This window comes from Drosophila kikkawai, chromosome 3L (assembly GCF_030179895.1).
Source record: "Drosophila kikkawai strain 14028-0561.14 chromosome 3L, DkikHiC1v2, whole genome shotgun sequence".
Taxonomy (NCBI): domain Eukaryota; kingdom Metazoa; phylum Arthropoda; class Insecta; order Diptera; family Drosophilidae; genus Drosophila; species Drosophila kikkawai.
In genome coordinates, this window is record NC_091730.1 from 26697591 (window position 1) to 26715306 (window position 17716).

At 36.0% G+C, this 17716-nt stretch overlaps 1 protein-coding gene across 1 annotated transcript; it reads left to right on the forward strand.

Annotated features, from left to right (window-relative positions):
- The first annotated feature begins 14553 nt into the window (after positions 1 to 14553).
- On the forward strand, positions 14554 to 17063 carry LOC138928392 (myb-like protein I). The gene is made up of 3 exons (XM_070285462.1): positions 14554 to 15127; positions 16385 to 16502; positions 16580 to 17063. Exons 1-3 carry the CDS (start codon positions 14554 to 14556, stop codon positions 17061 to 17063), a joined length of 1176 nt encoding a protein of 391 aa, XP_070141563.1.
- The last annotated feature ends 653 nt before the right edge of the window (positions 17064 to 17716 follow it).

Below are 17716 nucleotides of genomic sequence, written 5' to 3' on the forward strand. Positions count from 1 at the left end.
CATGCATTTAACACCAACCGACCTTCGTTCAACTCTGCATAACTTCGTCAATTTTCCCATGATCGATGTAAAACTTGGACACAATATTCTTAAGATATTAGGTCTTAAAAAAAAAAAATTTTAAAAAAATTAAATACCTTACCCCCTCCTTAAGGGCGTTTATGTATGGCAATGCGCGTAGCGTTTACTTGAATTGATCCTTGTTTTACATGGGCGCCAAACCCTTCCAATTTTAAAATTAGTTGTATACTTAAAGGAATACATGATTTTGGATTAATAAATATAATTTGAAAGAACGTGGTCATATAATTTAATTGGATTTTCTATTTTGATTTTTAATTTAGTCAATAATTAATTTGACCAAATTGCCTCCCTAACTGCTTTAAACAACGCCATATACTCGGCTTCTGTTGATAAAGCAGCTACTTAACTCTGTTTTCTCGTATTCCAACGAATCATATTCGAATCAAACATTTTAAAGATATATCCAGTTGTGCCTTTTCTATCTGACTCACTACCTCCCCAATCTGAATCTAAGTATCCTACCAAAATGTTATTAAAGTGTTTTTTTCTTTAAAAAATTAATTTCAAATCTATTGTTCCCTTTAGATACCTTAAAATTCTCTTAAGGCATTGCCACAGCTCTATACTGTTATTTTCACAGTAACGACTTAAAAGATGTATTGATGCACTCAGATCTTGTCTTGAACATATCAAAATGTACATCAAACATCCTATTAGATTACGAAAAGGTGCATCGCATTTTTCATCTGAATTTAAGGCCATATGATTAAGCTTATTGGGAAGAGGGCATTTTACTGGATTGCAATTTTCCATATAAAATTTTAAAATCGTGTTCTTTATATATGCAGATTGACTTAACTTCATTTGATCTTTAGTTCTATCTACTTTTATGCCTAACAAAATTTAATTTTATTTAAATCATTCTAAACTTATTCATTAGGTATGATTTAAAATTGTTCATAGTTTCTATATTCATCGTTGATATCACTAAGTCATCTATGTACATATAATAGAGCATAAATATTTGAAGATATATATCCTTTACGAAGAATATGTATACACCGATTCACTGGTGAAACCCATTTTATTATTTATTTATTTATTTTGACAAAATTAGCCCAGTGCTACAAGTATAAAATACTTATTATTAATGCCCTGGTCACTTTCTTTCAATACAAGCTCAAATTTTTCGAACCAGCAACTTGCAGCTTGTTTACAATCATATATTGATTTATGTAACTATGTATATGAAACGATCGGTAGATGTTCAGAAAAATATAAAGCTTTGAATGTAAAACTGCAACTGTCAAACTGTAAATGTAATATGTATATGTAAAACGTAATGAAACTTTGTTTTGTATGTTTTTTAGGACTTCAATTTGTAATGTTTATTATACTAGATGTTTAAGTCTAAAATATATTTATTTTATATATTTTTTTTAATTTTATCAAAACCAAATTATTATATGCTTTGTATAAATATACAACTTTAATATAGTTTCTTTTATTTTGTTGTATTAATTTGACCAGAATGGATCAATTCCTAATGGCCCAATTGCAAGCTGCAAGGGTATACAAACTTCGGCGTGCCGAAGTTAGCTACCTTTCTTGTTTATTGTATTTTTTATTTCTGCTTAAAAGCTATGTTTATATTTTGAAAATGATTGGTTCTTATATTTCTTTTGCTTGCATTTTTTAATTTTATTTCATGATCTCAAAGTCTGTTCTTTAATAACGTTAATGTAAGAGTGTTATCGGATGAAGTTTCCATCGCAGTAATTACTACTTCGTATATGGACAGGCATTTGCGACGCTAAACCTTTTTTTTTCATATATTGCATCCAAATTCTGCAGAATCTCTTCGGCTCTACACTTTGTTGTTGCAAAGCTGAGAACCGAATCGAATAAATATCCTATTATTATACTTTTCGGATTTTTTTCTGGTTTATTCCACTCTTTAACATTTTCAACACATATTTTATTTGTAACCTTAATGCCGTCGGTTTCATGTTTATGGTTTTAATAGATTTGATATTTAGCTTCAGTTTTCTTGTCGAGGACTGGGCCCATAACCTATTAAGATTACACATTTCCAAAAAGCTGCAAATTAAATTCATGAAAATATCCGCAATTTCAGTTTATTATTTCCCGTCCAACATAAATTCTTAAATTAATTTGTATTGAATCATGTTTTCGTTGCACTTCAATCGCTCGATAATTTATTTTAACAGAAACAGGTCTTTTCTCTCAAAATGAGGAGAGAGAAGACGATAAAAATTTAGTGTCAACGTTTCTTATACAAATACCAAAGTTATGTTTTTGCTACGACACACAGTAGCGCCTCTCGAACAAAATCCATTTCACTAATAGAAAAATTCATCGCAAAATCATTTTTAGCCATACAAATCCATCAGAGAATTCCACAAGGATTTCAAATCTGTAATGAAAAAAATTGTCAAATTTTGTTTGTGGAAGATATGAGCATTCAAAGTTGAAATTGTTTTCGGTGTATGCGTCATAAAAAAATAGGTAAATTAGTCTGCTTTCAGGAAATATTACACAAAAACTACATGACCAATGGTCATGATTTTTTTTTTTAATTACAGGTACATTCATTAACTCTTATTCAAATTTTAAAAAAATTTAGTTTTGTGTGGGCTTGTACAGGTAAATCGCTACCTGCCAGGTGTCCAAATTTGTTAACTTTTTCTTGGCTAAAATAGTCTATAACTTCTGAAGGTGGACAGAGGCGGGTACTACACTATGACTACGCACTGCGTGTGTCTTTCCTGAATCAGAATCAGTTTTTATCGGCTGCGTCCAGCTGCGACTCTGGCATTGCGAAGCAAAAAACCGAAAGAACTCATCGTAAAATATTCCAGAATCTACCAAAAGGAATAGCAACTGCATCTGCAAATGAGGACCTATTTAACTTATTGGCTGCATCATTTAACCCGTTTATTCCATATCTGCGCCATGTAAAGCCTCGAAAAAAAGAATCAAATGACTATAGTTCAAAAATGCTTATTTTATTAGAAATTCCCCAAATAGAAGCCTATATTTAGTAATAAGTAGTCAACATGAACCAAAAAATAAATTTAAATTATAAAAAAAGATCGAAAATGTTATTTTTCAGTGTTCAAAATATTTGTATTTGCACAAATAAACAAAAATGAAGCAAAAAATGAATGAATTTTTGTTTTTCAAAAATCGTTTTAATAGGAAAAAATAGATTTTTTCACTTTGATACCCTATAAAATGGCGAAATCATGGGCGTGGCACATTATGCAGTACATATATAAATTTTACAACTACCTGTCAATATGACATTAGGGGGTTTGTAATATAATCTATCCCATCTTTCAAATTGGATCACACTGCACACGGCGAGTCTATCGCGGACAAGCAACGTGACACGAGATTTATATACATTAAGAAGACATGAAGGAGCATTTAATTTTAATAACACTTTAAATATAGGCAAAAATAATAATAATAAAACAAAACAGCTTACCTGGATATGCTAAAGGTTTTATACCCTTGCAGTTTGTAAGTGAATTATAAAAACTTGATAAATTAAAAAAACATTACTTTTAAATCGTAAAAATAATCCAAATTAAATAATAAATATTCAAAATAAAGCAAAAGTAATATCAAGTTTAATTACATTTACCAATACATATTAAATATAAAGTTTTAAATTTGGGGTTTTAAATTTCTCTCGACATCAATCGATATTTCCTATAACAGCTACTATATGATATAGTCGCCCGATCCGTCCCGTTTCGGCATATTCAGCAGTGAGAGTAGTCAAATGACTATGTGCAAAGTTTCATTCAGATAGCTTCAAAACTGAGGGACTAGATTGCTTAGAAACGGACAGGCGGAAATGGCTAGATCGACTCGACTGTTGATGCTGATCAAGAATATATATAGTACTTTATAGGGTCCGAAATGTCACCTTCACTGCGTTGCAAACTTCTGACTAACATTTTAATATCCTACAAGGGTATATTAATCGAATTAAATCGCTATATTGCAGATTCGCAACACCACCATTGTACAAGTTAACATTTTTGAAAGGTACATAGTCTATTTGGTAGTTTAAGTCTGCAGTTTAGATAGGATTTTTTTACTTGCTGTACGAAATAAGCTTTAAGCTACTGCATGTATGTACATGTGGACAAGGACGGTGGTTGAAGTATAGCTAGATTGGACCCATTTTCTAGTCCGTTTTCGCGTGAAAATTTTCAATTAATATGCGCAATTGCAGACGAGCAGGGGCACGATTGCGGGTACGAGAGTTTTTGCATTTTTCGCATAGAAATTTGTTGCTTTGCAAGTCCGCTTCACGATAAAACTGACTGCATCCCCAATCGCTCGGCTTCCGCTTCAGGTTTGCAGTTTCGTGTCCTTTTTTATGGCTGGACCGACATATGCAACATTTCATATTCAAGTGTAAATTGCATCGCAGTTGCAAAGGCGATTGAAATTTTGAGAGATTTTACATTTTTAGAGAAATGAATGAATGCAAACAGAAAATGGAGGATGCCGAAGTGGAGAGGCGGATTGGAACGACCGTGTTGGGCCTGGTGCCGCCAGTGTGGCGTCACATTTGACAAAGGAGCTCCCATGTAGTTGCAAAACTTTGGAACACCCATCTTGCCGCCGCATTCCATCCATCTAACCAGCCGACAATCCCTTCCTTCTCTTCGTTCTGGCAGTCTTTTCTTCGCCGGTACTTGACGAGCGAAATTTACAATTCAAAATTTCACACCATTGTCTACTGCCATTGCTGAAGAACGCCATGCCGGGCTACGTATGTACATTTACAGCTGTCAGTGGCTAAAATTCCAAACCGCTCCTCGAAAAAAGAGCCCAAATAGGCTTCAAACGCGTTTGCACAGTGGGGTATTTGACCCGAAATGGAGAAAATCGTTTGACTGCAAATATAATTTTTTGTATGTTACGGTTAAATTATATAAACAATTTTAAAAATTAAAATTCTTTTTATTTTCCAGTTATCTGACTAAAACGATGCAGATAGTTTTCTATCTGTTCTCATTCTTTCTCATTTTTAATAAGTTTTATCATTTGGCCGGAAAAATTAAATATATATTTCACCAAACAATCTACATATTTATCTACTCTTATTTATAAAATCCGCTTTGCCATAAGTAGAGACTATCCCTCGCTTCTTGCTTCAGGTCTGTTCCCGTTTTGACTCTTACATGATTTTTTTGGTTTGCAAAACTAGCAAGTTTGTCGTATTGAAATAAAAAGTAAATGCCTTTAACATCGAATCGGATATTATTTGCAATATTTTGATGTTTATTCCATACCATCACTAGATAAATCTTCTACGTATGCATATGTACATATGTACATATGCAGTTAGCTAGCTTTGTACTACCATTTCTCCCCCAAAGGAGCCTTTTCATTAAAAGCGGTACCTGGGGATTAAATGTTTACTTCCCGCGAAGATACTTTTAGCAAAAGGATACCTCGATTTGCCGCCCATCCTTGCAGGCCACATCACCATTTGTGTACACTCTAATCACTGTAACAGGCAATCATCATTAAAGGTGAATGGGGTGGTGGTTGTGTAAGGAGGTACTGCACTTTTGTCTTCCCCCACCCCCCACACACATGGCAATCGTGTTGGGTGCGTGGCTCTACGCTTTGCCACTTGGTACTCTGCGCCTGTCGAAATTTCAAAGGCATTACAAGCTTTAACTATAAAACCGCCAATTAGCAACGCGCTGCTAGTAAATAATAAACAAGGTGTGAGAACTGAGAGCTCGGAACTTCTATACCCCAGGACCACACCCCGCACTCGAACCTTCCTTCAGGGGTGATTTGAGATGGTCCTCTCACACCCACCTACTATTGAAAAGCTTATTATTGGACTAATCAGAATAATAACAACAAAAATGGTTATATTAAATAAATTAAAAAAAAGAATGACAGCAAAGATTGACTTACCGACTACGAATTTCGGCCCTCTTTATTGAGATTTAAGAGCCACAGCAAACTGCTTGAAATTATCAGACTGGAAAACAGACAGGACCAGCAGCCCGTTAAAAGTTAGGTTCTGAAGTTTTCGAGGGCGAAGTTCAACTTTGGATGCCATATGTCAATTTTCAGTACAAACTCGTTGAATGCGGGTGAGCCAGCGAATATATGGAGTTGGAAATTGCTTGTGTATTTCTCTGTTAATTTTAAAGACGTGTCCGTTTTCTGGCTCTTCCTGCAACGGCGGCCAGACTAAAAAGTTTTAAACAACTTGGCCGGTCAAGTCAGGCCATAAGTGTTTCCATCTTTTTCTGGTGGGTGGAAGGGACTGAATTCGATTTTCGGTTGTAATTTCTTCACAGGGCCTTTTGTTGTGATTCAAAGCCACGTAAGTATTTACTTTCCCACTCTGGCCACAGGCACAGGATCCACATAAATCTTTGCAAGATTGTTCATCTGTCTATTGGAAGGAGGCAGGGAAGAGTGGGCCAGGACTTGACTTGTGTAAAAAGTCAATAAAATGTTTGACTACACACTGACTGGGCAAGATTAAGATTGTGTTTGTCAGTGGGTTTGTATGCTTTCAAAAGGATGTTGAGAGGCCCGCCGTCACATTAAAGTGTTAAATTTACAGACATATGATATAAGAAAATTCAGCTGAAAATTCCGGGTAGTAAATTATACTCAAAAGCACCGCTCATCGGTGCCCATTATGATTATTTCTGTAATTTATCGTTTAGTGACTCTCCAAACTTTGCAGCGAAATAACCCGATTACAACGAATAAAAGGATTAAAAGACTCAATAGTGTAATGTATGAAACATGTTAGACCCCAACCCAGCCGCTCCCTCACAAAACTGCAAGCGAGTCACAGTCATTTATGGTAATCGTATGACGGCGATGATACGAACTTTATCGGCCAACTCTTGAAAAATATGACAATTAACTGCATCCTCTCTTTAATGCTCAGTACGTACAGAAGGAAGAGTACGTCGAATGCGTAATTTATCATATTCTCACACGTATTTTTATTTGCATTTTCCACCATGGTGAGAACTTTTTCCATACTTAAAATTCGATTTATAACAATTTGCGGTAAATAAACTTTTCACATAAATTGCATGCCCTATTCGATGGGCGGGGCACACGTGAGTGTTCCAAAGGGGAATGAGGACTGCAAATATTCATCTTTGTCAGACATTTTTATGTGGCAGCATTAAAGTTCACAGAACATTTAATTTTTTGCATTGGTTGAATGCTGTTTTTTGGTTCCCTCAATTTAATTAACTAAAAATCAATCATGCTGTTGGTCGGGGACGGTAAGTATTTTTTATGATCTAAAAGTTTTGGGTTAACGAATGCGATTCTTTTTGAAGAACTTTAAAACATTTGAAGGTATCTAAATACATTTTACAAGACTCGAAAGGCAAACTTAGTGGGAAATCTGAAAATTATTACGAAGCAAAAGGAAAGCTAAATTTCCCGATGGTTCCTATGGCAGCTACATATATGATATATTCGTCCGATTTTCAGAAAGTAAAAGCAAAATCCGATTTTTTTTCAAAATTTCAAAAATTTTTGGAAAATTCAGAAATAATTACCATATCTCAAGAAAGATGAAAATATGTTGGAAAACAGCGAAATTATAATTTTTTTCTAAAAATTTGTCGCCCAATCCGTCCCTTTCCGACTTATATAGCAGTGAGAGTAGTCAGAAGACTATTTTATTTATTATTCAGATAGCTTCAAAACTGAGGGACTAGTTTGCGAAGAAACGGACAACTGTATATACAACTACAATATAAAAGGTATAAGTAAATGTAATAAAACTGGATATTACTTTGTTTTTTATCTGCGTTATATGAATAATATTTATACCCTTGCAGGGTATTATAATTTCAGTCAGAAGTTTGCAACGCAGTGAAGGAGACCTTTCCGACCCTATAAAGTATATATATTCTTGATCAGCATCAACAGCCGAGTCGATCTAGCCATGTCCGTCTGTCCGTCTGTCCGTCTGTCTGTCTGTCCGTCTGTCCGTCTGTCTGTCTGTCCGTCTGTCTGTCTGTCTGTTTCTACGCAAACTAGTCCCTCAGTTTTAAAGCTATCTGAATGAAACTTTGCATATAGTCGGAACGGGCCGGATCGGACGACTATATCATATAGCTGCCATACAAATGTTCGATATATTTTTAGAAAAAAAATTATAACTTTGCTGTTTTTCAACATTTTTGCATAATTTTTTAGATATGGCCATTTTATATTATTTCAAGATTTTGGTAACAATTTTTTGAAAATCGGACCACTGTATCTTATAGCTGCCATAGGAACGATCGGAAAATTAATCGAAAAAAATTATAACTTCGTTGTTTTTCATCGTATTTTAATCTAATTTGAAACATGAGCTTCTGGTATTATTTCAGAATTGTGGTATAAATTTTATGAAAATCGGACGACTATATCTTATAGCTGCCATAGGAACGATAGGGAAAGTAATAGACAAAATTATAACTTCGTTGTTTTTCAACGTATTTTCATCTACTTTGAGACATGAGCTTTCAGTATTATTTCAGAATTTTGGTAACAATATTATGAAAATCGGACAACTATATCATATAGCTGCCATATTAGCGATCCGTAGATGTAGAGAAAATGTAAAGCTGGGAATGTATAACTGTAACTGTCAAACTGTAAACATAATAAGTATAGGAAAAATGTTATGAAATTCTGTTTATTGTCTGTTTTCGGCATTATAATTTATAATATAAATATGAAAACCAATCTGCAAGGGTATACAAACTTTGGCGTGCCGAAGTTAGCTTCCTTTCTTGTTTCTATTAATTTTACCTGAATGAATCGATTCTTAATGATCCAATCGCAAGCTACAAGAGTATACAAAGTTAGCTTCCTTTGTTGATTTGGAACCCAGCAAAAGTTAAAGCTGGCAATCAGAAACCAATGCAACCAAAGTGATCCTCGGAGGCGATCTTGGAAATGCATGGAACATCCTGTGCCAGGTGCATCAAGTTGCAAGATCGGCAAGGTGATAGATGAGCCATTTTATCCGTTATGGCCTGAGGCTTTCATATTTATATTTTTACTATTTCCCCTTAGGTAACTTACTCTTCTTTGCAAATACATAAATTAAATTTCAAAATTTGTTGCTTATAGCAGTTTAATTAAATGAACGCCTAAATTACACTTTTCCGCACATAATAAACACATGGAATATCCATTATTTTAAATAAGCCTGGTTTATAAAATTATTAATGTGGAAAAAACACCAATAGACAACTGAGTTAACTATTTTTTCTTGGTAAATAAGGTTTGATTTGATATAAAACAGGCATTTACGTTTAATTTCGGCCAGACAAAGGTGCCCGTTTTACTAATCTCAAAAATTAGACGAAATAGAGAACGTGACTACCAAATTTTCGATTTCAAATTCTTGTCGATTTCGATTTTGAAATCGCATATTTTTACGAAAGCGACAACCAGAGCAGACCTCAATGTTTACAACACTTATAAGAAATGATCTTAGTTATTTATTTTATCAGGCAAAGTGAATAAAGATTTTGTTTTTATTTTATTTATTTTTAATGCAATCATCCAAAAAATGCTAATTTAGTAATATGACCCAATTCTCAGCTGCGTCAAACTGGGACTAACTAATTGAGTGAAAATTCAAATGGCTTAATTTTATGTTAAAACACCCTAAAATTTCGAGGCATTAAAAAAATATAAAGAGTTCATTGTAAAACGAAGGAGGATCTTTCCTCATCATTAATTTTCTTTTTTTGAGCGTAGTTGCTGACTCCCCGTGGGCAACTTGCCTTTATTATGACAGTCGGGCTTACGTGTCAGAAGCAATAACACAACCCTTTACTCTCTCGAAATGGCGAACTTCTTGTTATTATGACTGGTCAATGACATACTTTGTCATTTGTCTTCTTGGCTTCTACAATGACAAAAGCACACGGAGCGTTATCACATATAATTCCTGGGGTAATTCTCTTGTTAACCCGAAGATACTCAAGAAATCATGGTCCTGTTTACTTGAACTAGCAATTTTCCCATTTAAATGCTGATGGTAACCGCAAAAGCACGACTTTGCCTCCCCCGTCTCCACAGCTATTCCTTTCCGACCTGAATCCTTTCACACGAGAGTGCGCCTTCTTGGCATGTCCTCTGGTAATTACTTGGCCAGTTCCTGCAGCTGGCTGGGGCTGTGATTGTTGAGTGAGAAGTAGTTGTTACAGTTGTCTGTAGCCGGCACGAAACATGTCAGCTTTTCCCCGAGGGAGGGTCCTTTACTTGCATCATCCCATCCGTCCCGCCGCTTCCCTTTCCGGGTTGTCAGTCGCTAGCTAACTCAACTCAACCATCCTCACTTGACCTGGGGGTCGTCATCGGTCCCGCAGTGGTGCTGACGTTAGTGTTGCTTTCTGTGTTTCGTGGCTGGAATGTTGTTCTAAATTGTTAATTAGGTTTTTGTATTCTCGTTTTCTAACGGACATGTGGGAACTACAAAAACACAGCCGCAGCGGAATTCTTCCAGTTAAAAAGTTTAAGGTTTTGTAGCACTCAGTGGGTTGTTCAGCTTAAAAAATAATCTTGAGCATTTGTATACCCTTGCAGCATATTACAACCCTTTTTAAGGCCATATTTCCGATTCTTACAATTTTTTTTGTGTAATGCAAAAACAAAAATTACATAGTACACTTCTTATTTTTATACCCTTGCAGGGTATTAATAATTTTAGTCAGAAGTTTGCAGAAGTTTGGGGTTCATGTCCGACCCCTTAAAGTATACATATCGACGCATTTTCGCGAAAGTATCGTATGTCGCTTTTTTTCGAAATTGAGATTTTATTGCAAAATTGTTAGGAACCTAATGTCTCACTACCCTGTGAAATATTATAACTGAAACCCCTATAGTTCCGATAAAAATTAAGTTTCAATTTTGTCTTTTCTATAGTGCTTCCTAAGAGATTAAAGCACAAAAAAGCTTCTCCTGTAAAATTGGATTTATCGACATACGATACTTTCGCGAAAATGCGTCGATATATTCTTGATCAGCAAATTTAGGAAAATCGTCCGAAAACTAGAAAAATGTTCTTGAATTACGAAAAAAGTGTATTTGAATTTAAGGCAGGCACCGTAAAATTAAGAAAAGCGCATATAATTCCCAACTGGTTCAAACCTCTCTGGCATGACGGTGGCCGGCCAACACTTAACATAGTAAGAGCAAGTCTCTTTTGCAAGACCAAAAGTGTTAGCATTTTGGCCGCCTTTGTTAATAAACAATAATATTGTTTTTGTTGTAATATAACAAAAAAAAAATATTATTATTAATATTTATTAACAACATTTTTTACAACAAAAATAATATTATTGCTTGCTTACAAATGCAGCAGCAACAACATACAATTGCAACTTACCTTAAATTTTTCTACATTCAAGAAAAATCTTTCTAAATGTAAGAAAAAATTCACCTTCAATTTGAGGAAAATTTGTCCCATATTTCGGACAAATCGCCTTATAAAGAAGAAAATTTTTCTAAATTTAAGAAAAATCGACCTAGATTTAGGAAAGATTCTTTTCTAATTTTAGGGCAAATTTAGAGCGACTCGCCTTTGGAACCCGTTGTATGGCGAATTTCTAAATACACTGGCGAAAAGCGGCATTTCTAGGGCGATTTTAGGCAAACATTTTTATGAGTGTAGTTGGAGCTATTTAAATTGTTGAATTGAATTGATTGAATGACTTTTTTTTCTTCTTGTGCCCTCGATTGCCTAAAAAACCACCGGGGTTTAGTAATATTTTCTATTTGGTGTTTCTAATAGTTCCCGTTCACTTCGCGTGTGCATGCACGTTTTCTGTTTGTGTTTTTCTTTTTTTTAGTATTAAGGGGGGGGTAAGGTTAATTCGGTGCAAAAATGCCCACTTTTCAAAAAAATGTTGTGGCGAAACGGCTAAAGCTAGCTTAACGAATTAAATACCATATAATAACACAACATTTGAACAGTTTCTGATAAATTTTGTATTGAAAAATATTTAGAGGTAGAGGAGTTATAGGGAATCTCCCGAGTCGCCTCCAAAAAAAGTTGGTTTGCGGTGTACATCCTAACTGTCCACAGAATCATCCGATCTACAAAAATTATACCTCATTCGTTAAAGGATAAGTGTCCCGAGGTATTCTCGAAGCGTTTTTATTTTTAAAATTTTTTCCCTATTTTTTATCAAAATTTGAAGTCAAAACCCCGATTTTTGACTAAAAAATTAAGTTAATTTGTTAAATAAAAAATATAAGAAAATTAAAAATTAAAAAAAGCTCGACGAGAATACCTGTAGAATTATCTAAAGAAGTTATGTTCCAAATTTCAAACCGATTGGTTCAGTATATTTTTAGTTATCGTGTACACCGATTTTCAAAATGGCATTTTTCAGGAGAGCGCTTTAAACTTTGTGATTCTCATGCATTGAACACCAACCGACCTTCGTTCAGCTCCGCATAACTTCGTCAATTTTACTATGATTGATGTAAAACTTGGACACAATATTCTTAAGATATTGAACTTTTAAAAAAAAAAAAAAAAAAAATTTACGAAAAAAAAAATTAAATACCTTACCCCCCCCTTAACAAGAAAGGAAGCTAACTTCGGCACGCCGAAGTTTGTATACCCTTGCAGATATTATTTCATTACATTTTACCTATACTTATTATGTTTACAGTTTGACAGTTACAGTTTTGCATTTCCAGCTTTACATTTTCCCTACATCTACCGATCGTTTATATGGCAGCTATATGATATACTCGTCCGATTTTTTTGAAATTTATACCAAAATTCTAGAATAATAAAATAAGCTTATATCCCGGAGTAGATGAAAATACGTTGAAAAACAACGAATCTATAATTTTTTTTCTATTAATTTCCCGATTGTTCCTATGGCAGCTATATGATATAGTCGTCCGATTTTCATAAAATTTTTTCCAAAATTCCGAAATAATATAAAATGGCCATATCTAAAAAATGGTGCAAAAATGTTGAAAAACCGCAAAGTTATAATTATTTTTCTAAAAATATATCGAACATTTGTATGGCAGCTATATGATATGGTCGTCCGATCCAGCCCGTTCCGACATATATAGCAGTGAGAGCATATAGAAGACAATATGCAAAGTTTCATTGAGATAGCTTTAAAACTGAGGGACTAGTTTGCGTAGAAACGGACAGACGGACAGACGGACATGGCTATATCGAATCGGCTGTTGATGCTGATCAAGAATATATATACTTTATAGGGTCGGAAACGTCTCCTTCACTGCGTTGCAAACTTCTGACTGAAATTATAATACCCTGCAAGGGTATAAAAATGTCATTTTAGTTTGTGCTGGAAAGATTCAAGTTTTCTTATTCTATGAACATTTCATCTTTCAAAATAAATAAATGAGCTCCGAAGTTTTTCCAGCTGTGTTCACAGTATAGCGGCTAGATCGGCCTATCGTGAAGGAGGTCCTCAAAGCGGTTGGCTCCACTCTCACGTCCGAATTTATAGCTTTCGAGGAGTACAACGATCTTGAATTCCTTTGCGTGAAGCTATCAGTCTATGGTAAAGCTATCGCTTTCACTTTCATTACGTGCTCCTACATTTTTTCCAATAGACTTTCGGATATGGACCATTTAGTACCTCTTGATTTTAACATCCCAGGGGCTATTTGGTTCTTAGATAATTCCACTAATACACTTCTTATCACAACATATCACGATTTTATTCCTTACAGCGCACTATGGGGCGAACGACCACTTTTTGTGGCATTAATTAATATCTCGAGAACGAAGCAACATTTTTAAGTTCCGTTTTTTGATATATGTTAATAATACAAATAGTAATATATTTTAGGAAAAATGGGCATGGTCCTGCCCTAAAATAAAATTTTTTTCGGTGTATCCGAAAAATTTTTTTCCACCAAAAATTTAAAATATAATATAAAAATAATAGAATAAAGTAAAAACCAAAGTTGTTTTACCTTGTTCTTACATAGAATCGATGTTTTACTATTTCGATACACAGTTTTTTTTAAAGAAATAATACAGAATGCTTGTTAAAATAATGTTTCCAACTAAAACCTGGAGGCTTTGCGTTAGCTGTCAAAGGCTTCGGACGTGTTTTCGGCTATTAAAAAGAAAAAAGGGGAAAATACAAATTTTTCTTATGCTTTCGTGGAGTGCAGACGCGTTTTTGCATTGTAAAGAGTCTATGGACAAGTCCACCTTTGTGGCAAAAGCGACTGTGTTTTTTCTAAATCCGACTTCTAAGGACGTGGTGTCAGTGCCCCCACGTTCCGCTATTTCTGTCAATTGCGAAAACAAAGTGAAACGAAAGACAAGCCTAATAGCTGTAATAGTTCCGGGTGCCGCCCGGTTGCGGGTCGCGCGTATTCGCCACTCGGTCTCAATCGCCTTTGTGAAGCCTTCCCAAAAGGTCCCGTAGTCGGTAAAGCAAGTTCACTATGTCTGCTGAATCGGATCTTGACATCGAAAAGATTGCGGCTGAGGCCCAGAAAAAAATGAGAGAGGCGTTAAATTCCTCGATAAACCAATTTAACGCCATTTATGCCTCGACCTCTAATAATGCTCGGCCAGTAGCAACTCAAGACTCTGAGCAAGATGCTATGGCTGATGACGACGATTGGTGGACCCCACGTCCCAATAATAAACGCCGTTTAAGATCAAGCCCTTACAACTCAAGCTCGAAAATTATTAGGAATTCAAATAGCCCAAAACCAGCAGCATCTGACAATCGGTTCTCGGATCTGTCAGATATGGACACGGACGATGAAATTATGAAATTACCACAAACAGTCGGTCAAAATAGATCCAACCAAGCCAGTATCAGCACCAGCAACACCACCATCGCCAGCAACCAAGTCAGCAACACTCTAACCAACAATTTAAGCAACAGCGGCAACACCTGTAACAGCAATAATAGCAATACGACTAGCTGCAATGGTAGTCCAAACCAGCCCTCAGACAACAACGAAACCCCACCGTCTCACAAACCACCACCAATTGTGGTCAAAAATTGTGAAAACTTAAACGGACTTATCAGATCCACAGATAAGGTCGTTCACCCAACCAAATATTCCATTAAATGCCACCCAGATAATTCCGTTTCGATCTTGGCTTCAGATTCAGATGCGTACAGAGCCATTACTAAATCGCTTACCTCAAAAAAGGTGCCATTTCATACCTGGCAACTTAAGGGGGGATATACATGTAAGCGGTCAAAATTTGGCCATTTTTTGTGAATTTTTTTTTATAAGAAATAGTCAAGCAATCGTCGTGAAACTTCGGATATAGTTAAAAGTAGAATCAGAGATGATAAAAAAAATTAGTTATAAACAATATTTTACAAAATGGCGGACTTATGGAACATATGCCGTAGCGCCTCGAGCTTTGAGTTGCCGTGCTATGGACACGATAGAGCTCTTAATTCCTGTCCAAAATCCGTAAACTAAATTTTTTTGTATTCATTACACCTTTATCTTCTATTTGAACCTAAAAAACCAAAAAGAAATCAAGGCAAAAAAAATAAATTTTGATTTGAAGGAAAAAATGCCATTTTCAAGTGATCAGTTTTCACTTCCCACCCTCTTAAAAAATAGTAATACTCAGTTTTATAACAACCATGTAGGTTCAAATAGAAGATAATTTCATGCTGATCATAATAATTTTTGATTCACTCCGATATGTTACATAGTTTTTTGTGAATCGTGTCCATAGCATAGGTAGAAATGCAAAAATTAGAAGCTGAGAAAAAGACGTTTAAAGTTTTTGATGCGCCCACGTTAACCCTTGTGAACCTTGCGTGCATACTTGATTTGAGGCACTTAGAGTTGGAATTCGATAATGAAACTTACACACTATATTCTTTAAATAATAAACTATTTTTTAAACAAAAAAAAAAAATTTGCCCAAAAAATTTTGGTTTACATGTATATCCCCCCTTAAAGAGGAAAGGTCTTACCGCATTGTCATCCGAGGTGTGCATCACTCCATTCCGGATGAAGATATTAAGGAAAGCCTTACTTCTCTTGGCCATACTATCCGCTTCATCAATAGACCCAGAAGCCGGTTCGATAAAACAAAGCTCGTCAACCTAGTCTTTGTTGAATTAGAACCAGCCGCCAACAACAAAGAAATACGTGAGCTTAAAACGCTTTGTCGTCAACGGATACAAGTTGAGCTTCCTTTCAAAAAGGACGTTGTCGTGCAATGCTATCGGTGCCAATCTTACAATCACACAAAAAATAACTGTCATAAGGAAGTTAACTGTGTAAGATGTGGTCAGCAACACTCCATTGAAGACTGCCAACGAGATGTACATCCAGTTAAATGCTACAACTGCGGCGGTAATCATACTGCAAGCTATAAGGGCTGTATCGTATACCAGCAGACAGTAAGTCGACGCAAAACTGCTACATCCCATCGTAGCCCCCATCAACAACAACAAGTTACGGCTCCAACTGCACGAAGAGGCATTGAGCCCTCGCTATCTTACGGGTACGTCGCCGGGGGATCTCGCCAAACACAACAGGCTAGCCCTCAGCAATTTACAAGCCAACAGCAGCTGCAACAATTCCCACCACTAGGAAGTAGGTACCGGAAGCAGAACCAACAAAGTCAACGTAGGGAAAACAACCGGCAACCCCAACAACCAATGCTGGACACAATCCCAAGGCCAGAGCAACATCCAGGAACCCAGCAACAGCAACAACCGCAACAGCAAAATCTATCCCAGCAACTGCGTAATATCCAGAATAATCAGCAATGGCAGCGGCAAGAAGAAATGTTCATGCGATCTGATGAAAAAATGTCAGTTCTCGTAACACAACTAGAAAAGATGTTCCAGATGATGATGTCAATGATGACTCTCGTCACTAGCCTTTTATCACAAAACGCGCCAGGATCTACTCAACCAAGTTCTGGACGTCTCCCAGTTTATCCAATCCAACCATGAGTCAAATTGGACTCAAAATTGGTGTGTGGAACGCCGACGGGCTGGCCAACAAAGCACTGGAGCTAGAGCTTTTTGTTCATAAACATCACATAGATATTATGTTGGTCAGCGAAACACACTTCTGCTCTCGTTCATACTACAAACTACACGGATATGACGTTCACCTATCTAACCATCCCGCCGATCGCCACCGTGGGGGCTCTGCAGTCATCATAAAGTCCTGTCTCAAACACTACCAATTTTTAACAATGGAACATCAAAGTGCTCAATGTGTCGCAGTCAAAGTCAATACGGATCAAGGTGAAATTGCTATTGCCTCTATTTATTGTCCTCCAAACTTCCAGCGCTCCTATGATGACATTAGAACACTGTTTGAGGAACTAGGACCCAAATTTCTAATTGCCGGTGATTGGAATGCACACCATCGACTTTGGGGTTGTCGAAATTCCTCTGTCAGTGGAAGAGTATTGGCAAACTATATCCTCAGCTCTCACATTCAAGTCCTTGCAACCGGAGGTCCTACCCACTACCCGTACAGCCAGCGTACGCCAACTGCAATTGATTTTGCCATATATGGGGGGATTCGCTCTGAGCTCCTATCCATCTCAGGGAGCTTGGAACTTTGTTCTGATCACATCCCATTGTTAATTGAG